The sequence below is a fragment of the Rhamphochromis longiceps genome, linkage group LG7 (genome assembly GCF_057381845.1).
Source record: "Rhamphochromis longiceps isolate RC_006_pf linkage group LG7, R_longiceps_female_GT1.1, whole genome shotgun sequence".
NCBI lineage: Eukaryota > Metazoa > Chordata > Actinopteri > Cichliformes > Cichlidae > Rhamphochromis > Rhamphochromis longiceps.
The window spans coordinates 5,032,017-5,054,306 of record NC_140563.1 but is presented as its reverse complement, the minus strand read 5'-3'; the positions used below and the strand labels follow the sequence as shown (position 1 = coordinate 5,054,306).

Here is a 22,290-nt window from a genome sequence, read left to right as displayed (position 1 = left end):
ATTTAAATGCTCGCTTACTTGTGTAGATGGTGACAGTAGCACTCTGTCCTTTAGTAGAACCATCACCAGCCACTGCAGTGACAGTTATTTCATACTGGACACCAGCAGTCAGGTTAATAATATTATAAAATGTCTCATTGACATTTAATGAGGGACTTGGTCCTCCACCTGTCCACTGTACTTTATAGAAGAAGCTGTTTCCCACTGGTTTAGTCCAGCTCACAAAAATTGCCGATGTTGTGACGTTAACAGCAGAGAGACTCGTGACTACTTCAGGCTCTATGAGTGGAGAGTACATGAGGAGGAACAAGAAAACAAAAGAACTGTTAGAACAAGAACAATAAGCAGTGACTGCAACAGGTAAGAATCAAGACTGAATTAAGAAAGACCTGAGAGGATATGTGAATAAATCAAAAACTTAATTTGGTAAAAAACAAACAAACATGTCACTCATGGATAAAAAGTGCTTTTAGATTTGAAGTCTTCCTGTAAAAAGGATTTCATTAATTTTTGAAGTAACTGCTTCACTAGAAAAAAAAAACTGTCCTAAAAAGTTGACAAATAATAAACTACAAGATAAAAAATGAAACAGTGACACAGTACAGAGCACGAGACCCCAGATCAGAAATGGTCATACTCTTCATCTTACTTGTGTATTGAGAAAGTGTTGCTACGTCACTTTGTGTACTGTTATCTCCAGCCACTGCTGTGACAGTGAAAGTGTAGTTCACTCCAGGAGTCAGCTCAGTGACATTTACTTTAGTTTCAGTCACAGTCTTATTCATGTTTATTGTTCCATCTGTCCACTCTACTCTATAGAATGACCTTTGACCCTGTGGCTCAGTCCAGTTCAGAAATATAGAGGACGTCCTGGTTTCACTGACAGTAAGATCATTCACTTTTTCAGGTTCTGTGAGTTACAGAGAGATAGATGCAAAAATAACAACACTAAGATTACTATAATTTTAACTTTAGAAAATGACACCATCAAATATGCTGCAAATTTAGTAAAGAACACCTAAGGGACAGCATTTGAAAAACACTGATTACAAATTGATTCAGAAGTTGAATTCCTGCACATCCTGTTTGTATACAGTGAAATTAACTCTGCAGCTCCTGTAGTTTGCTCATCACCAGCCACTGCAGAAACTCTAAATCTGTACTGCATACAGGCAGTTAGTGCACTGATGGTTATTTATGTGATATTCACACTGTGATTCTCATTTAAATGTCTATCTGTCCACTCTACAAGATAGAAGCAGCTGTTTCCCTCTGCTTCAGTCCACTTCAGTGATACAGAGGACGTTGTGAAAGCAGTAACACTGAGTAATCTGACTACTTCAGGCTCTGTAAGGGAGAAGTCACTACATGGGTAACAATTAAAATATCAGCTCAAGTCTTCTCTGTCTCAAAGTTACAGTAAAAACACACGAGCAGCAACATGCTGACCCTGTAACATTTCATGCAGCTGGAAGTTCAGAGGAAGATCTAAACTAGACGTACAAAAGAAATGCAAACCATTATTGGAGCTGTTACTCAAACACAGAGTGAGCACAACTACAGCTGTTATATGAGGACACATTGGTGAGAGATCCAACCTTCTCACTTCAAAGGGCTTCTTCTTCTACATCTGGATTTCTTCTTCTACTTTCCTTTCAATTTAACTTATCTTATGATGATAGAAGACTCCTTATTTTACCAGATATTCTCAGCAGACAGTCACTAATTCACAGTATGAAAACATGTAAATGCTCGCTTACTTGTGTAGTTGGTGACAGTAGCACTCTGTCCCTCAGTAGAACCATCACCAGCCACTGCAGTGACATTTATTTCATACTGGACACCAGCAGTCAGGTTAGTAATGATCTTAAACGTGTCACTGACATTTACAGAGAAGTTCGTCCACTGTACTTTATAGAAGAAGCTGTTTCCCACTGGTTTAGTCCAGCTCACAAACATAGACGATGTTGTGATGTTAACAGCAGAGAGACTCGTGACTACTTCAGGCTCTATGAGTGGAGAGTACATGAGGAGGAACAAGAAAACAAAAGAACTGTTAGAACAAGAACAATAAGCAGTGACTGCAACAGGTAAGAACCAAGAGGACTGAATTAAGGAGAACCTGAGAGGATATGTGAATAAATCAAAAACTTAATTTGGTAAAAAACAAACAAACTTGTCACTCATGGATAAAAAGTGCTTTTAGATTTGAAGTCTTCCTGTAAAAAGGATTTCATTAATTTTTGAAGTAACTGCTTCACTAGAAAAAAAAAACTGTCCTAAAAAGTTGACAAATAATAAACTACAAGATAAAAAATGAAACAGTGACACAGTACAGAGCACGAGACCCCAGATCAGAAATGGTCATACTCTTCATCTTACTTGTGTATTGAGAAAGTGTTGCTACGTCACTTTGTGTACTGTTATCTCCAGCCACTGCTGTGACAGTGAAAGTGTAGTTCACTCCAGGAGTCAGCTCAGTGACATTTACTTTAGTTTCAGTCACAGTCTTATTCATGTTTATTGTTCCATCTGTCCACTCTACTCTATAGAATGACCTTTGACCCTGTGGCTCAGTCCAGTTCAGAAATATAGAGGACGTCCTGGTTTCACTGACAGTAAGATCATTCACTTTCTCGGGTTCTGTGAGTTACAGAGAGGAAGATGCAAAAATAACAAGATTGAGAGAAAAACACTGACAGCATTTGAAAAACATTGATTACAAATTGATTCAGAAGTTGAATTCCTGCACATCCTGTTTGTATACAGTGAAATTAACTCTGCAGCTCCCGTAGTTTGCTCATCACCAGCCACTGCAGTAACTCTAAATCTGTACTGCATACAGGCAGTTAGTGCACTGATGGTTATTTATGTGATATTCACACTGTGATTCTCATTTAAATGTCTATCTGTCCACTCTACAAGATAGAAGCAGCTGTTTCCCTCTGCTTCAGTCCACTTCAGTGATACAGAGGACGTTGTGAAAGCAGTAACACTGAGTAATCTGACTACTTCAGGCTCTGTAAGGGAGAAGTCACTACATGGGTAACAATTAAAATATCAGCTCAAGTCTTCTCTGTCTCAAAGTTACAGTAAAAACACACGAGCAGCAACATGCTGACCCTGTAACATTTCATGCAGCTGGAAGTTCAGAGGAAGATCTAAACTAGACGTACAAAAGAAATGCAAACCATTATTGGAGCTGTTACTCAAACACAGAGTGAGCACAACTACAGCTGTTATATGAGGACACATCGGTGAGAGATCCAACCTTCTCACTTCAAAGGGCTTCTTCTTCTACATCTGGATTTCTTCTTCTACTTTCCTTTCAATTTAACTTATCTTATGATGATAGAAGACTCCTTATTTTACCAGATATTCTCAGCAGACAGTCACTAATTCACAGTATGAAAACATGTAAATGCTCGCTTACTTGTGTAGTTGGTGACAGTAGCACTCTGTCCCTCAGTAGAACCATCACCAGCCACTGCAGTGACATTTATTTCATACTGGACACCAGCAGTCAGGTTAGTAATGATCTTAAACGTGTCACTGACATTTACAGAGAAGTTCGTCCACTGTACTTTATAGAAGAAGCTGTTTCCCACTGGTTTAGTCCAGCTCACAAACATAGACGATGTTGTGACATTAACAACAGAGAGACTCGTGACTACTTCAGGCTCTATGAGTGGAGAGTACATGAGGAGGAACAAGAAAACAAAAGAACTGCTGAGCCAAGAACAATAAGCAGTGACTGCAACAGGTAAGAACCAAGAGGACTGAATTAAGAAAGACCTGAGAGGATATGTGAATAAATCAAAAACTTAATTTGGTAAAAAACAAACAAACATGTCACTCATGGATAAAAAGTGCTTTTAGATTTGAAGTCTTCCTGTAAAAAGGATTTCATTAATTTTTGAAGTAACTGCTTCACTAGAAAAAAAAACTGTCCTAAAAAGCTGACAAATAATAAACTACAAGATAAAAAATGAAACAGTGACACAGTACAGAGCACGAGACCCCAGATCAGAAATGGTCATACTCTTCATCTTACTTGTGTATTGAGAAAGTGTTGCTACGTCACTTTGTGTACTGTTATCTCCAGCCACTGCTGTGACAGTGAAAGTGTAGTTCACTCCAGGAGTCAGCTCAGTGACATTTACTTTAGTTTCAGTCACAGTCTTATTCATGTTTATTGTTCCATCTGTCCACTCTACTCTATAGAATGACCTTTGACCCTGTGGCTCAGTCCAGTTCAGAAATATAGAGGACGTCCTGGTTTCACTGACAGTAAGATCATTCACTTTTTCAGGTTCTGTGTGTTACAGAGAGGAAGATGCAAAAACACGAAAACTGACATAAATATATTTTAAAATTAGAAAATGACACCATCAAATATGAAGCAAATTTAGTAAAGAACACCTAAGGGACAGCATTTGAAAAACATTGATATCAAATTCATTCAGATGTTGAATTCCTGCATATCTTATGTGTATACAGTAAAATTAACTCTGCAGCTCTCATAGTTTTTCATTTCAGTGACAATGAGATCCCTGACTAATTTAGGCTCTGTGAGTAGAGGGTAATTGCATGAGAAGTCAATTCTATTCAATTTTATCTTCTTTAAATAGAGCCAAATTAGTTAGCTCAAAGCACTTTAGTAAAGACCCTACACTAAAAGAGAGAAAACGGCAACAATCAAACAGCCTCCTTTGTGCACTTGGCGACTGTAGGGAGGTAAAACTCCCTTTTAACAGGAAGAAACCTCCAGCAGAAACAGGCTCAGGTAGTGGCAACCATCTGCCACCTTAAAGGCCTGTGTTACATACAACACTAATAGAGACAGATTGATCATTTTTTAGACTGAATCATTAATTCATTGTAGAATTTATTTGAGCAAAAAATGCATGGGAATTCCTGCACATCCTGTTTGTATACAGTGAAATTAACTCTGCAGCTCCCGTAGTTTGCTCATCACCAGCCACTGCAGTAACTAAATCTGTACTGCATACAGGCAGTTAGTGCACTGATGGTTATTTATGTGTTATTCACACTGTGATTCTCATTTAAATGTCTATCTGTCCACTCTACAAGATAGAAGCAGCTGTTTCCCTCTGCTTCAGTCCACTTCAGTGATACAGAGGACGTTGTGAAAGCAGTAACACTGAGTAATCTGACTACTTCAGGCTCTGTAAGGGAGAAGTCACTACATGGGTAACAATTAAAATATTGGCTCAAGTCTTCTCCGTCTCAAAGTTACAGTAAAAACACACGAGCAGCAACATGCTGACCCTGTAACATTTCATGCAGCTGGAAGTTCAGAGGAAGATCTAAACTAGACGTACAAAAGAAATGCAAACCATTATTGGAGCTGTTACTCAAACACAGAGTGAGCACAACTACAGCTGTTATATGAGGACACATCGGTGAGAGATCCAACCTTCTCACTTCAAAGGGCTTCTTCTTCTACATCTGGATTTCTTCTTCTACTTTCCTTTCAATTTAACTTATCTTATGATGATAGAAGACTCCTTATTTTACCAGATATTCTCAGCAGACAGTCACTAATTCACAGTATGAAAACATGTAAATGCTCGCTTACTTGTGTAGTTGGTGACAGTAGCACTCTGTCCCTCAGTAGAACCATCACCAGCCACTGCAGTGACATTTATTTCATACTGGACACCAGCAGTCAGGTTAGTAATGATCTTAAACGTGTCACTGACATTTACAGAGAAGTTCGTCCACTGTACTTTATAGAAGAAGCTGTTTCCCACTGGTTTAGTCCAGCTCACAAAAATTGACGATGTTGTGACGTTAACAACAGAGAGACTCGTGACTACTTCAGGCTCTATGAGTGGAGAGTACATGAGGAGGAACAAGAAAACAAAAGAACTGCTGAGCCAAGAACAATAAGCAGTGACTGCAACAGGTAAGAACCAAGAGGACTGAATTAAGAAAGACCTGAGAGGATATGTGAATAAATCAAAAACTTAATTTGGTAAAAAACAAACAAACATGTCACTCATGGATAAAAAGTGCTTTTAGATTTGAAGTCTTCCTGTAAAAAGGATTTCATTAATTTTTGAAGTAACTGCTTCACTAGAAAAAAAAAACTGTCCTAAAAAGCTGACAAATAATAAACTACAAGATAAAAAATGAAACAGTGACACAGTACAGAGCACGAGACCCCAGATCAGAAATGGTCATACTCTTCATCTTACTTGTGTATTGAGAAAGTGTTGCTACGTCACTTTGTGTACTGTTATCTCCAGCCACTGCTGTGACAGTGAAAGTGTAGTTCACTCCAGGAGTCAGCTCAGTGACATTTACTTTAGTTTCAGTCACAGTCTTATTCATGTTTATTGTTCCATCTGTCCACTCTACTCTATAGAAAGACCTTTGACCCTGTGGCTCAGTCCAGTTCAGAAATATAGAGGACGTCCTGGTTTCACTGACAGTAAGATCATTCACTTTTTCGGGTTCTGTGTGTTACAGAGAGGAAGATGCAAAAACACGAAAACTGACATAAATATATTTTAAAATTAGAAAATGACACCATCAAATATGAAGCAAATTTAGTAAAGAACACCTAAGGGACAGCATTTGAAAAACACTGATATCAAATTCATTCAGATGTTGAATTCCTGCATATCTTATGTGTATACAGTAAAATTAACTCTGCAGCTCTCATAGTTTTTCATTTCAGTGACAATGAGATCCCTGACTAATTTAGGCTCTGTGAGTAGAGGGTAATTGCATGAGAAGTCAATTCTATTCAATTTTATCTTCTTTAAATAGAGCCAAATTAGTTAGCTCAAAGCACTTTAGTAAAGACCCTACATTAAAAGAGAGAAAACGGCAACAATCAAACAGCCTCCTTTGTGCACTTGGTGACTGTAGGGAGGTAAAACTCCCTTTTAACAGGAAGAAACCTCCAGCAGAAACAGGCTCAGGTAGTGGCAACCATCTGCCACCTTAAAGGCCTGTGTTACATACAACACTAATAGAGACAGATTGATCATTTTTTAGACTGAATCATTAATTCATTGTAGAATTTATTTGAGCAAAAAATGCATGGGAATTCCTGCACATCCTGTTTGTATACAGTGAAATTAACTCTGCAGCTCCCGTAGTTTGCTCATCACCAGCCACTGCAGTAACTCTAAATCTGTACTGCATACAGGCAGTTAGTGCACTGATGGTTATTTATGTGTTATTCACACTGTGATTCTCATTTAAATGTCTATCTGTCCACTCTACAAGATAGAAGCAGCTGTTTCCCTCTGCTTCAGTCCACTTCAGTGATACAGAGGACGTTGTGAAAGCAGTAACACTGAGTAATCTGACTACTTCAGGCTCTGTAAGGGAGAAGTCACTACATGGGTAACAATTAAAATATTGGCTCAAGTCTTCTCTGTCTCAAAGTTACAGTAAAAACACACGAGCAGCAACATGCTGACCCTGTAACATTTCATGCAGCTGGAAGTTCAGAGGAAGATCTAAACTAGACGTACAAAAGAAATGCAAACCATTATTGGAGCTGTTACTCAAACACAGAGTGAGCACAACTACAGCTGTTATATGAGGACACATCGGTGAGAGATCCAACCTTCTCACTTCAAAGGGCTTCTTCTTCTACATCTGGATTTCTTCTTCTACTTTCCTTTCAATTTAACTTATCTTATGATGATAGAAGACTCCTTATTTTACCAGATATTCTCAGCAGACAGTCACTAATTCACAGTATGAAAACATGTAAATGCTCGCTTACTTGTGTAGTTGGTGACAGTAGCACTCTGTCCTTCAGTATAATTATCATCACCAGCCACTGCAGTGACATTTATTTCATACTGGACACCAGCAGTCAGGTTAATAATATTATAAAATGTCTCATTGACATTTACAGAGAAGTTTGTCCACTGTACTTTATAGAAGAAGCTGTTTCCCACTGGTTTAGTCCAGCTCACAAAAATTGACGATGTTGTGACGTTAACAACAGAGAGACTCATGACTACTTCAGACTCTATGAGTGGAGAGTACATGAGGAGGAACAAGAAAACAAAAGAACTGCTGAGCCAAGAACAATAAGCAGTGACTGCAACAGGTAAGAACCAAGAGGACTGAATTAAGAAAGACCTGAGAGGATATGTGAATAAATCATAAAATGCTTTTTAACAAAAAACCCATGTCACACATGAATAAAAAGTGTTTTTAGATTTGAAGTCTTTCAAGTCACAATAATTTCTATAATTTTTGAAGTAACTGCTTCACTAGAAAAAAAACTATCCTAAAAAGTTGACAAATAATAAACTACAAGATAAAATGAAACAGTGACACAGTACAGAGCACGAGACCCCAGATCAGAAATGGTCATACTCTTCATCTTACTTGTGTATTGAGAAAGTGTTGCTACGTCACTTTGTGTATTGTTATCTCCAGCCACTGCTGTGACAGTGAAAGTGTAGTTCACTCCAGGAGTCAGCTCAGTGACATTTACTTTAGTTTCAGTCACAGTCTTATTCATGTTTATTGTTCCATCTGTCCACTCTACTCTATAGAATGACCTTTGACCCTGTGGCTCAGTCCAGTTCAGAAATATAGAGGACGTCCTGGTTTCACTGACAGTAAGATCATTCACTTTTTCAGGTTCTGTGTGTTACAGAGAGGAAGATGCAAAAACACGAAAACTGACATAAATATATTTTAAAATTAGAAAATGACACCATCAAATATGAAGCAAATTTAGTAAAGAACACCTAAGGGACAGCATTTGAAAAACACTGATTACAAATTCATTCAGATGTTGAATTCCTGCATATCTTATGTGTATACAGTAAAATTAACTCTGCAGCTCTCATAGTTTTTCATTTCAGTGACAATGAGATCCCTGACTAATTTAGGCTCTGTGAGTAGAGGGTAATTGCATGAGAAGTCAATTCTATTCAATTTTATCTTCTTTAAATAGAGCCAAATTAGTTAGCTCAAAGCACTTTAGTAAAGACCCTACACTAAAAGAGAGAAAACGGCAACAATCAAACAGCCTCCTTTGTGCACTTGGCGACTGTAGGGAGGTAAAACTCCCTTTTAACAGGAAGAAACCTCCAGCAGAAACAGGCTCAGGTAGTGGCAACCATCTGCCACCTTAAAGGCCTGTGTTACATACAACACTAATAGAGACAGATTGATCATTTTTTAGACTGAATCATTAATTCATTGTAGAATTTATTTGAGCAAAAAATGCATGGGAATTCCTGCACATCCTGTTTGTATACAGTGAAATTAACTCTGCAGCTCCCGTAGTTTGCTCATCACCAGCCACTGCAGTAACTAAATCTGTACTGCATACAGGCAGTTAGTGCACTGATGGTTATTTATGTGATATTCACACTGTGATTCTCATTTAAAATGTCTATCTGTCCACTCTACAAGATAGAAGCAGCTGTTTCCCTCTGCTTCAGTCCACTTCAGTGATACAGAGGACGTTGTGAAAGCAGTAACACTGAGTAATCTGACTACTTCAGGCTCTGTAAGGGAGAAGTCACTACATGGGTAACAATTAAAATATTGGCTCAAGTCTTCTCCGTCTCAAAGTTACAGTAAAAACACACGAGCAGCAACATGCTGACCCTGTAACATTTCATGCAGCTGGAAGTTCAGAGGAAGATCTAAACTAGACGTACAAAAGAAATGCAAACCATTATTGGAGCTGTTACTCAAACACAGAGCGAGCACAACTACAGCTGTTATATGAGGACACATCGGTGAGAGATCCAACCTTCTCACTTCAAAGGGCTTCTTCTTCTACATCTGGATTTCTTCTTCTACTTTCCTTTCAATTTAACTTATCTTATGATGATAGAAGACTCCTTATTTTACCAGATATTCTCAGCAGACAGTCACTAATTCACAGTATGAAAACATGTAAATGCTCGCTTACTTGTGTAGTTGGTGACAGTAGCACTCTGTCCCTCAGTAGAACCATCACCAGCCACTGCAGTGACATTTATTTCATACTGGACACCAGCAGTCAGGTTAGTAATGATCTTAAACGTGTCACTGACATTTACAGAGAAGTTTGTCCACTGTACTTTATAGAAGAAGCTGTTTCCCACTGGTTTAGTCCAGCTCACAGAAATTGCCGATGTTGTGACGTTAACAACAGAGAGACTCGTGACTACTTCAGGCTCTATGAGTGGAGAGTACATGAGGAGGAACAAGAAAACAAAAGAACTGCTGAGCCAAGAACAATAAGCAGTGACTGCAACAGGTAAGAACCAAGAGGACTGAATTAAGAAAGACCTGAGAGGATATGTGAATAAATCAAAAACTTAATTTGGTAAAAAACAAACAAACATGTCACTCATGGATAAAAAGTGCTTTTAGATTTGAAGTCTTCCTGTAAAAAGGATTTCATTAATTTTTGAAGTAACTGCTTCACTAGAAAAAAAAAACTGTCCTAAAAAGTTGACAAATAATAAACTACAAGATAAAAAATGAAACAGTGACACAGTACAGAGCACGAGACCCCAGATCAGAAATGGTCATACTCTTCATCTTACTTGTGTATTGAGAAAGTGTTGCTACGTCACTTTGTGTACTGTTATCTCCAGCCACTGCTGTGACAGTGAAAGTGTAGTTCACTCCAGGAGTCAGCTCAGTGACATTTACTTTAGTTTCAGTCACAGTCTTATTCATGTTTATTGTTCCATCTGTCCACTCTACTCTATAGAATGACCTTTGACCCTGTGGCTCAGTCCAGTTCAGAAATATAGAGGACGTCCTGATTTCACTGACAGTAAGATCATTCACTTTCTCGGGTTCTGTGTGTTACAGAGAGGAAGATGCAAAAATAACAACACTAAGATTACTATAATTTTAACTTTAGAAAATGACACCATCAAATATGCTGCAAATTTAGTAAAGAACACCTAAGGGACAGCATTTGAAAAACACTGATTACAAATTGATTCAGAAGTTGAATTCCTGCACATCCTGTTTGTATACAGTGAAATTAACTCTGCAGCTCCTGTAGTTTGCTCATCACCAGCCACTGCAGTAACTCTAAATCTGTACTGCATACAGGCAGTTAGTGCACTGATGGTTATTTATGTGATATTCACACTGTGATTCTCATTTAAATGTCTATCTGTCCACTCTACAAGATAGAAGCAGCTGTTTCCCTCTGCTTCAGTCCACTTCAGTGATACAGAGGACGTTGTGAAAGCAGTAACACTGAGTAATCTGACTACTTCAGGCTCTGTAAGGGAGAAGTCACTACATGGGTAACAATTAAAATATTGGCTCAAGTCTTCTCCGTCTCAAAGTTACAGTAAAAACACACGAGCAGCAACATGCTGACCCTGTAACATTTCATGCAGCTGGAAGTTCAGAGGAAGATCTAAACTAGACGTACAAAAGAAATGCAAACCATTATTGGAGCTGTTACTCAAACACAGAGTGAGCACAACTACAGCTGTTATATGAGGACACATCGGTGAGAGATCCAACCTTCTCACTTCAAAGGGCTTCTTCTTCTACATCTGGATTTCTTCTTCTACTTTCCTTTCAATTTAACTTATCTTATGATGATAGAAGACTCCTTATTTTACCAGATATTCTCAGCAGACAGTCACTAATTCACAGTATGAAAACATGTAAATGCTCGCTTACTTGTGTAGTTGGTGACAGTAGCACTCTGTCCTTCAGTATAATTATCATCACCAGCCACTGCAGTGACATTTATTTCATACTGGACACCAGCAGTCAGGTTAATAATATTATAAAATGTCTCATTGACATTTACAGAGAAGTTTGTCCACTGTACTTTATAGAAGAAGCTGTTTCCCACTGGTTTAGTCCAGCTCACAAAAATTGACGATGTTGTGACGTTAACAACAGAGAGACTCATGACTACTTCAGACTCTATGAGTGGAGAGTACATGAGGAGGAACAAGAAAACAAAAGAACTGCTGAGCCAAGAAAAATAAGCAGTGACTGCAACAGGTAAGAACCAAGAGAACTGAATTAAGAAAGACCTGAGAGGATATGTGAATAAATCATAAAATGCTTTTTAACAAAAAACCCATGTCACACATGAATAAAAAGTGTTTTTAGATTTGAAGTCTTTCAAGTCACAATAATTTCTATAATTTTTGAAGTAACTGCTTCACTAGAAAAAAAACTATCCTAAAAAGTTGACAAATAATAAACTACAAGATAAAATGAAACAGTGACACAGTACAGAGCACGAGACCCCAGATCAGAAATGGTCATACTCTTCATCTTACTTGTGTATTGAGAAAGTGTTGCTACGTCACTTTGTGTACTGTTATCTCCAGCCACTGCTGTGACAGTGAAAGTGTAGTTCACTCCAGGAGTCAGCTCAGTGACATTTACTTTAGTTTCAGTCACAGTCTTATTCATGTTTATTGTTCCATCTGTCCACTCTACTCTATAGAATGACCTTTGACCCTGTGGCTCAGTCCAGTTCAGAAATATAGAGGACGTCCTGATTTCACTGACAGTAAGATCATTCACTTTCTCGGGTTCTGTGTGTTACAGAGAGGAAGATGCAAAAATAACAACACTAAGATTACTATAATTTTAACTTTAGAAAATGACACCATCAAATATGCTGCAAATTTAGTAAAGAACACCTAAGGGACAGCATTTGAAAAACACTGATTACAAATTGATTCAGAAGTTGAATTCCTGCACATCCTGTTTGTATACAGTGAAATTAACTCTGCAGCTCCCGTAGTTTGCTCATCACCAGCCACTGCAGAAACTCTAAATCTGTACTGCATACAGGCAGTTAGTGCACTGATGGTTATTTATGTGTTATTCACACTGTGATTCTCATTTAAATGTCTATCTGTCCACTCTACAAGATAGAAGCAGCTGTTTCCCTCTGCTTCAGTCCACTTCAGTGATACAGAGGACGTTGTGAAAGCAGTAACACTGAGTAATCTGACTACTTCAGGCTCTGTAAGGGAGAAGTCACTACATGGGTAACAATTAAAATATTGGCTCAAGTCTTCTCTGTCTCAAAGTTACAGTAAAAACACACGAGCAGCAACATGCTGACCCTGTAACATTTCATGCAGCTGGAAGTTCAGAGGAAGATCTAAACTAGACGTACAAAAGAAATGCAAACCATTATTGGAGCTGTTACTCAAACACAGAGTGAGCACAACTACAGCTGTTATATGAGGACACATCGGTGAGAGATCCAACCTTCTCACTTCAAAGGGCTTCTTCTTCTACATCTGGATTTCTTCTTCTACTTTCCTTTCAATTTAACTTATCTTATGATGATAGAAGACTCCTTATTTTACCAGATATTCTCAGCAGACAGTCACTAATTCACAGTATGAAAACATGTAAATGCTCGCTTACTTGTGTAGTTGGTGACAGTAGCACTCTGTCCTTCAGTATAATTATCATCACCAGCCACTGCAGTGACATTTATTTCATACTGGACACCAGCAGTCAGGTTAATAATATTATAAAATGTCTCATTGACATTTACAGAGAAGTTTGTCCACTGTACTTTATAGAAGAAGCTGTTTCCCACTGGTTTAGTCCAGCTCACAAAAATTGACGATGTTGTGACGTTAACAGCAGAGAGACTCATGACTACTTCAGACTCTATGAGTGGAGAGTACATGAGGAGGAACAAGAAAACAAAAGAACTGCTGAGCCAAGAACAATAAGCAGTGACTGCAACAGGTAAGAACCAAGAGGACTGAATTAAGAAAGACCTGAGAGGATATGTGAATAAATCAAAAACTTAATTTGGTAAAAAACAAACAAACTTGTCACTCATGGATAAAAAGTGCTTTTAGATTTGAAGTCTTTCAAGTCACAATAATTTCTATAATTTTTGAAGTAACTGCTTCACTAGAAAAAAAAAACTGTCCTAAAAAGTTGACAAATAATAAACTACAAGATAAAAAATGAAACAGTGACACAGTACAGAGCACGAGACCCCAGATCAGAAATGGTCATACTCTTCATCTTACTTGTGTATTGAGAAAGTGTTGCTACGTCACTTTGTGTACTGTTATCTCCAGCCACTGCTGTGACAGTGAAAGTGTAGTTCACTCCAGGAGTCAGCTCAGTGACATTTACTTTAGTTTCAGTCACAGTCTTATTCATGTTTATTGTTCCATCTGTCCACTCTACTCTATAGAATGACCTTTGACCCTGTGGCTCAGTCCAGTTCAGAAATATAGAGGACGTCCTGGTTTCACTGACAGTAAGATCATTCACTTTTTCAGGTTCTGTGTGTTACAGAGAGGAAGATGCAAAAACACGAAAACTGACATAAATATATTTTAAAATTAGAAAATGACACCATCAAATATGAAGCAAATTTAGTAAAGAACACCTAAGGGACAGCATTTGAAAAACATTGATATCAAATTCATTCAGATGTTGAATTCCTGCATATCTTATGTGTATACAGTAAAATTAACTCTGCAGCTCTCATAGTTTTTCATTTCAGTGACAATGAGATCCCTGACTAATTTAGGCTCTGTGAGTAGAGGGTAATTGCATGAGAAGTCAATTCTATTCAATTTTATCTTCTTTAAATAGAGCCAAATTAGTTAGCTCAAAGCACTTTAGTAAAGACCCTACACTAAAAGAGAGAAAACGGCAACAATCAAACAGCCTCCTTTGTGCACTTGGCGACTGTAGGGAGGTAAAACTCCCTTTTAACAGGAAGAAACCTCCAGCAGAAACAGGCTCAGGTAGTGGCAACCATCTGCCACCTTAAAGGCCTGTGTTACATACAACACTAATAGAGACAGATTGATCATTTTTTAGACTGAATCATTAATTCATTGTAGAATTTATTTGAGCAAAAAATGCATGGGAATTCCTGCACATCCTGTTTGTATACAGTGAAATTAACTCTGCAGCTCCCGTAGTTTGCTCATCACCAGCCACTGCAGTAACTCTAAATCTGTACTGCATACAGGCAGTTAGTGCACTGATGGTTATTTATGTGATATTCACACTGTGATTCTCATTTAAATGTCTATCTGTCCACTCTACAAGATAGAAGCAGCTGTTTCCCTCTGCTTCAGTCCACTTCAGTGATACAGAGGACGTTGTGAAAGCAGTAACACTGAGTAATCTGACTACTTCAGGCTCTGTAAGGGAGAAGTCACTACATGGGTAACAATTAAAATATTGGCTCAAGTCTTCTCCGTCTCAAAGTTACAGTAAAAACACACGAGCAGCAACATGCTGACCCTGTAACATTTCATGCAGCTGGAAGTTCAGAGGAAGATCTAAACTAGACGTACAAAAGAAATGCAAACCATTATTGGAGCTGTTACTCAAACACAGAGTGAGCACAACTACAGCTGTTATATGAGGACACATCGGTGAGAGATCCAACCTTCTCACTTCAAAGGGCTTCTTCTTCTACATCTGGATTTCTTCTTCTACTTTCCTTTCAATTTAACTTATCTTATGATGATAGAAGACTCCTTATTTTACCAGATATTCTCAGCAGACAGTCACTAATTCACAGTATGAAAACATGTAAATGCTCGCTTACTTGTGTAGTTGGTGACAGTAGCACTCTGTCCTTCAGTATAATTATCATCACCAGCCACTGCAGTGACATTTATTTCATACTGGACACCAGCAGTCAGGTTAATAATATTATAAAATGTCTCATTGACATTTACAGAGAAGTTTGTCCACTGTACTTTATAGAAGAAGCTGTTTCCCACTGGTTTAGTCCAGCTCACAAAAATTGACGATGTTGTGACGTTAACAACAGAGAGACTCATGACTACTTCAGACTCTATGAGTGGAGAGTACATGAGGAGGAACAAGAAAACAAAAGAACTGCTGAGCCAAGAAAAATAAGCAGTGACTGCAACAGGTAAGAACCAAGAGAACTGAATTAAGAAAGACCTGAGAGGATATGTGAATAAATCATAAAATGCTTTTTAACAAAAAACCCATGTCACACATGAATAAAAAGTGTTTTTAGATTTGAAGTCTTTCAAGTCACAATAATTTCTATAATTTTTGAAGTAACTGCTTCACTAGAAAAAAAACTATCCTAAAAAGTTGACAAATAATAAACTACAAGATAAAATGAAACAGTGACACAGTACAGAGCACGAGACCCCAGATCAGAAATGGTCATACTCTTCATCTTACTTGTGTATTGAGAAAGTGTTGCTACGTCACTTTGTGTACTGTTATCTCCAGCCACTGCTGTGACAGTGAAAGTGTAGTTCACTCCAGGAGTCAGCTCAGTGACATTTACTTTAGTTTCAGTCACAGTCTTATTCATGTTTATTGTTCCATCTGTCCACTCTACTCTATAGAAAGACCTTTGACCCTGTGGCTCAGTCCAGTTCAGAAATATAGAGGACGTCCTGGTTTCACTGACAGTAAGATCATTCACTTTTTCAGGTTCTGTGTGTTACAGAGAGGAAGATGCAAAAACACGAAAACTGACATAAATATATTTTAAAATTAGAAAATGACACCATCAAATATGAAGCAAATTTAGTAAAGAACACCTAAGGGACAGCATTTGAAAAACATTGATATCAAATTCATTCAGATGTTGAATTCCTGCATATCTTATGTGTATACAGTAAAATTAACTCTGCAGCTCTCATAGTTTTTCGTTTCAGTGACAATGAGATCCCTGACTAATTTAGGCTCTGTGAGTAGAGGGTAATTGCATGAGAAGTCAATTCTATTCAATTTTATTTTCTTTAAATAGAGCCAAATTAGTTAGCTCAAAGCACTTTAGTAAAGACCCTACACTAAAAGAGAGAAAACGGCAACAATCAAACAGCCTCCTTTGTGCACTTGGCGACTGTAGGGAGGTAAAACTCCCTTTTAACAGGAAGAAACCTCCAGCAGAAACAGGCTCAGGTAGTGGCAACCATCTGCCACCTTAAAGGCCTGTGTTACATACAACACTAATAGAGACAGATTGATCATTTTTTAGACTGAATCATTAATTCATTGTAGAATTTATTTGAGCAAAAAATGCATGGGAATTCCTGCACATCCTGTTTGTATACAGTGAAATTAACTCTGCAGCTCCCGTAGTTTGCTCATCACCAGCCACTGCAGTAACTCTAAATCTGTACTGCATACAGGCAGTTAGTGCACTGATGGTTATTTATGTGTTATTCACACTGTGATTCTCATTTAAATGTCTATCTGTCCACTCTACAAGATAGAAGCAGCTGTTTCCCTCTGCTTCAGTCCACTTCAGTGATACAGAGGACGTTGTGAAAGCAGTAACACTGAGTAATCTGACTACTTCAGGCTCTGTAAGGGAGAAGTCACTACATGGGTAACAATTAAAATATCAGCTCAAGTCTTCTCTGTCTCAAAGTTACAGTAAAAACACACGAGCAGCAACATGCTGACCCTGTAACATTTCATGCAGCTGGAAGTTCAGAGGAAGATCTAAACTAGACGTACAAAAGAAATGCAAACCATTATTGGAGCTGTTACTCAAACACAGAGCGAGCACAACTACAGCTGTTATATGAGGACACATCGGTGAGAGATCCAACCTTCTCACTTCAAAGGGCTTCTTCTTCTACATCTGGATTTCTTCTTCTACTTTCCTTTCAATTTAACTTATCTTATGATGATAGAAGACTCCTTATTTTACCAGATATTCTCAGCAGACAGTCACTAATTCACAGTATGAAAACATGTAAATGCTCGCTTACTTGTGTAGTTGGTGACAGTAGCACTCTGTCCTTCAGTATGATTATCATCTGCCACTGCAGTGACATTTATTTCATACTGGACACCAGCAGTCAGGTTAGTAATGATCTTAAACGTGTCACTGACAGTTACAGGGGCACTTGTTCCTCCATCTGTCCACTGTACTTTATAGAAGGAGCTGTTTCCCACTGGTTTAGTCCAGCTCACAAACATAGAGGATGTTGTGATATCAGTGACTGTTAAACTGACCGTTTCTGGCTCTGTGAATTAGAGATACGTCAACAGGAAACAAATCAGTTCATCATATTCTCATTATTGGTTATAAACTAATATTAACATCACTGTCATCCAACTCACAGAATCATTAGTTTATATATTTAAGAAAAATAAAATGACTTACTTGTTGCGATGTTTGACACATTGCAGGAGCCTGAACAGTTTAAGACAATGTGATAGACAGCTCCAGGAGTCAGACCAGTTATTAAACCTTTTTCAGACATATTACTGCCAACTGTTAAGCTGCAGTTTGAGTCAAGTTGAAAGGTGACATCTGCTGTTGTTGTGGTGGTTGTTATATTTAAGGTTCCTGTTGCACAATTCGCTAAAAAGAAGAACAAGAAAACCAAGACATTCAAGACAACAGTGAGAAATTCACAAAACTTCAGTTTTGAGCTATAAAAAAGTCAAAATATTAAACAGAGAGCACATGAATAAATGAGGAACCAGTACTTACAGATATTTTGTGCTTGGGAGCTCTGCAGAGATTAACACAGAAAAAAAACAAGGTAAATCATTTTTACACCAGCAGAGGTCAGCATTTAGTTTTGAACAGATTTAAAGCATCAAAACCAACCAGCTGTTCGATGTCACAGGTCACTGCTGAAATTCAAAGCTGGATGTGTATGCAGGATTTTTTTGTTCCTTCTGCGTGAAAGGAGAGTGAACCTGCTATCAGGTCAAACCAGCCAAAACATGATTTGACCTGATGGCAGCGTCAAGCTGTTTCTCGACCAGAATTCCTTGCAAATCACACTCATGTGGGGAATTATTTCATCTGTACATTTTCCTACACATAATGTGTAAGTGTTCAGGAACCAGAAATTAAATTAGAAACCTCAAAATGTTTACACACAGATCTGTTTAGGTATCACATTTTCTATTTTGATGGTTAAAAAAAAAACACACAAAAGCTCAGTAGCGTGTGATAAAGTTTCACTGTAACAGCTGAAAAGAACACGATTTTGTGCTAGTTAGTACAAACAAGGAAGTAGACTCCGCTAATAAAAACCATCTCTAATCCTTCAACAGCCTTGAAGGTACGAAGAAATGTGGGGAACTGCTGTTCTGAATATTGTTCTTCCTCCTCCTTGGATTTCATGATGATATCTGATTCCTCGGGGATAAAGTAAAGCTGCTCACAGCATATATAAATACAACATGCACGTCAGCTTTGTATTTCATCTGTATCCTGGTATCGAGCCAAATACCAAGCTTTGATTCCACATTACTTATTAGCCAAAATTTAAATAGCTCACAGTTACTTGCTGATATGTTACCTTTCAAACTGTTTCCCACTCAGTTAAATATTAAACTCATGGCATCATAGCTCAAACCTGCATCATTGTCTCCCTCACAAGGCTCACAGATATGGCCAATTATTAACTTCTAATAATGGCGGAACAGACCTTAAAGCACAATGTTTTAGTGTTCAGTTTAGCAAGTTTTTCAGTCAACTAGTGACAATTTTGGAAGCCATAATGCAATGAAATGATATTGTTCTAACCTAGTTATGAACTACACTAGTAAACTTACTAATTTAAACATTCAGATGCTGAAAGCAGAGGAAATATGTTTTTTTTTTCAGTTAAAGAGGCTTTAGATTTGTTTTTTGTTTGACGTCTGTTTATATGGTTTGATTTGTGAATATATTGTTCTTGACTGCACAATGAACCTATTTGCTTTTAGGTTTTTCTTCACTATGTGAATATTTACCCTGCAAAAAAATCATAACAGTTTCTTTCTGTTTTCACCGATCGTGACCCTTTTTTACATTCAGTCCAATAATGAGCACAGCTGTCTCATGATCTTTGGTTCTTGGTCACTTGAACAACTTAAAATGCTGACTGACTCCAAACTTGATTATTTGAGAATGAAGTGGCCTGATAAAACACACAGGAGAAAATTGAAACTACTCATTTCCAAGTTCCAGATACTCAGTAAAATGCTGGCAAAATGCTACATGTTTTACAGAACAATTTAAAACCAGACAGACTTAACCAGAGAGACTTTATTAATCCCAGAGGGAATCTTCACGAAGATAAACACGTTCTAAAGACATATAACCTGATCACAGGTCTTTCTTTAAACTACAAGCTTTGTTCAGCCGATCATACACACATTTATACAAGCACTTTTCTAAACCATTCACGCACAAACTCACACCCCGATAGATGCATTAGAGGCAACTCAGGCTCAGAATAAGGTTCTTTCATAATTGTAAACGACAGTCATGGTCGCTGCAAATCATTTCAGCAAGTATTTTATTGCATCTGCCACAGAATTATGAGGTGAATCTTTGTGGTTTTATGATATGATAGTAAAGGTTTGTTGAAATATTTACTAACTGTAGCCACAAGTCACATGTAAAAGTACATTTATAGTAGCAAAGTGGGTAACTAAAAAAATGATTAGATCACAAACAAAGTGAGAGGCAAATGACAGTTTAGCGTTTGACTGTCTGTCTCTTCAACATACAACGATATTTCTTTACTACCTATCATCTAAATTAGAAATGCATCTGTGTGAGTATTTCCTTATTTATTCAAAAAAGCAGTTGTGCCATAAAACTGATAAACATCCTCGTAAATGTTTATCATATAACACAAGATAAATATTTAGGTTTTATTTTAGAAAAGACATCACATTAAAAAGATGGGTTAACGTACACAAATTCAGTGACTGTTACAACATTAAAACCAATCAAATCCCTTTATTTTTAAAATTCCAAATCCCTTTGTGATACCATGACATTTTCATCCTTGTGGTATTCTTGGTAAATAAAATATTTTAAGTTTGGAGAACTCACTTCTCTAATATTGTACAGTGGGTTGCAAAACTATTTGCCCCCCTTGAACTTTTCCACATTTTGTCACATTACAGCCACAAACATGAATCAATTTTATTGGAATTCCACGTGAAAGACCAACACAAAGTGGTGCACACGTGAGAAGTGGAACAAAAATCATACATGATTCCAAACATTTTTTTTTTACAAATAAATAACTGCAAAGTGGGGTGTGCGTAATTATTCAGCCCCCTTTGGTCTGAGTGCAGTCAGTTGCCCATAGACATTGCCTGATGAGTGCTAATGACTAAATAGAGTGCACCTGTGTGTAATCTAATGTCAGTACAAATACAGCTGCTCTGTGACGGCCTCGGAGGTTGTCTAAGAGAATATTGGGAGCAACAACAACATGAAGTCCAAAGAACACACCACACAGGTCAGGGATAAAGTTACTGAGAAATTTAAAGCAGGCTTAGGCCTCAAAAAGATTTCCCAAGCCTTGAACATCCCACGGAGCACTGTTCAAGCGATCATTCAGAAATGGAAGGAGTATGGCACAACTGTAAACCTACCAAGACAAGGCCGTCCTCCTAAACTCACAGGCTGAACAAGGAGAGCGCTGATCAGAAATGCAGCCAAGAGGCCCATGGTGACTCTGGACGAGCTGCAGAGATCTACAGCTCAGGTGGGGGAATCTGTCCATAGGACAACTATTAGTCGTGCACTGCACAACGTTGGTCTTTATGGAAGAGTGGCAAGACGAAAGCCATTGTTAACAGAAAACCATATGAAGTCCCGTTTGCAGTTTGCCACAAGCCATGTGGGGGACACAGCAAACATGTGAAGAAGGTGCTCTGGTCAGATGAGACCAAAATGGAACTTTTTAGCCAAAATACAAAACGTTATGTGTGGCCGCTGTTTTGCAAAGAAGAAAGGGCAAGGATTTCAGTCTGTAGATGTGCAAAGCTGGTAGAGACAGACCCTAAAAGACTGGCAGCTGGAATTGCAGCAAAAGGTGGTTCTACAAAGTATTGACTCAGGGGGCTGAATAATTACACACACCCCACTTTGCAGTGATTTATTTATAAAAAGTTTTTGGAATCATGTATGATTTTCGTTCCACTTCTCACGTGTGCACCACTTTGTGTTGGTCTTTCACGTGGAATTCCAATAAAATTGATTCATGTTTGTGGCTGTAATGTGACAAAATATGGAAAAGTTCAGGGGGGCCGAATACTTTTGCAAGCCACTGTAAACAATGTGTTAGTTGCAAATTTTTCTGAATATTGCACCTTCTGAAAAACTTTATTCAGCTTTGGTGACAACAAACCACCAGATCTGTTGAGACTAATTTGCAGCGTTTGCAAAATTATTAATATTTTAAACATTTTCTGTCTTGACTATGTCCATCAGACTCAGTCAGTCCTTAGTGTCAAAAGTTGTATTTTACATTCTCATAAATTGCTAGTTAAGTGCACATTTTT

The 22,290-nt window shown here is 37.9% G+C and overlaps 1 protein-coding gene across 2 annotated transcripts in view; it reads right to left on the bottom strand.

Annotated features, from left to right (window-relative positions):
* LOC146664582 (uncharacterized) overlaps nt 1-22,290 on the bottom strand; it is a 41,201-nt gene that overhangs the window by 8,498 nt on the left and 10,413 nt on the right. For both annotated transcript variants that reach the window (XM_085411754.1, XM_085411755.1), the window contains exons 2-20: nt 18,476-18,497; nt 18,143-18,343; nt 17,745-18,002; nt 16,195-16,455; nt 14,028-14,288; nt 13,402-13,653; nt 12,291-12,551; nt 11,674-11,925; nt 10,563-10,823; nt 9,941-10,189; nt 8,392-8,652; nt 7,775-8,026; nt 6,225-6,485; nt 4,055-4,315; nt 3,434-3,682; nt 2,383-2,643; nt 1,761-2,009; nt 650-910; nt 19-279 (exon numbers count right to left, since the gene is read on the bottom strand). In XM_085411754.1, coding sequence (XP_085267880.1) covers nt 19-279; nt 650-910; nt 1,761-2,009; nt 2,383-2,643; nt 3,434-3,682; nt 4,055-4,315; nt 6,225-6,485; nt 7,775-8,026; nt 8,392-8,652; nt 9,941-10,189; nt 10,563-10,823; nt 11,674-11,925; nt 12,291-12,551; nt 13,402-13,653; nt 14,028-14,288; nt 16,195-16,455; nt 17,745-18,002; nt 18,143-18,343; nt 18,476-18,497 — 4,594 coding nt within the window. The remainder of the gene's footprint in view (nt 1-18; nt 280-649; nt 911-1,760; nt 2,010-2,382; nt 2,644-3,433; nt 3,683-4,054; nt 4,316-6,224; nt 6,486-7,774; nt 8,027-8,391; nt 8,653-9,940; nt 10,190-10,562; nt 10,824-11,673; nt 11,926-12,290; nt 12,552-13,401; nt 13,654-14,027; nt 14,289-16,194; nt 16,456-17,744; nt 18,003-18,142; nt 18,344-18,475; nt 18,498-22,290) is intronic.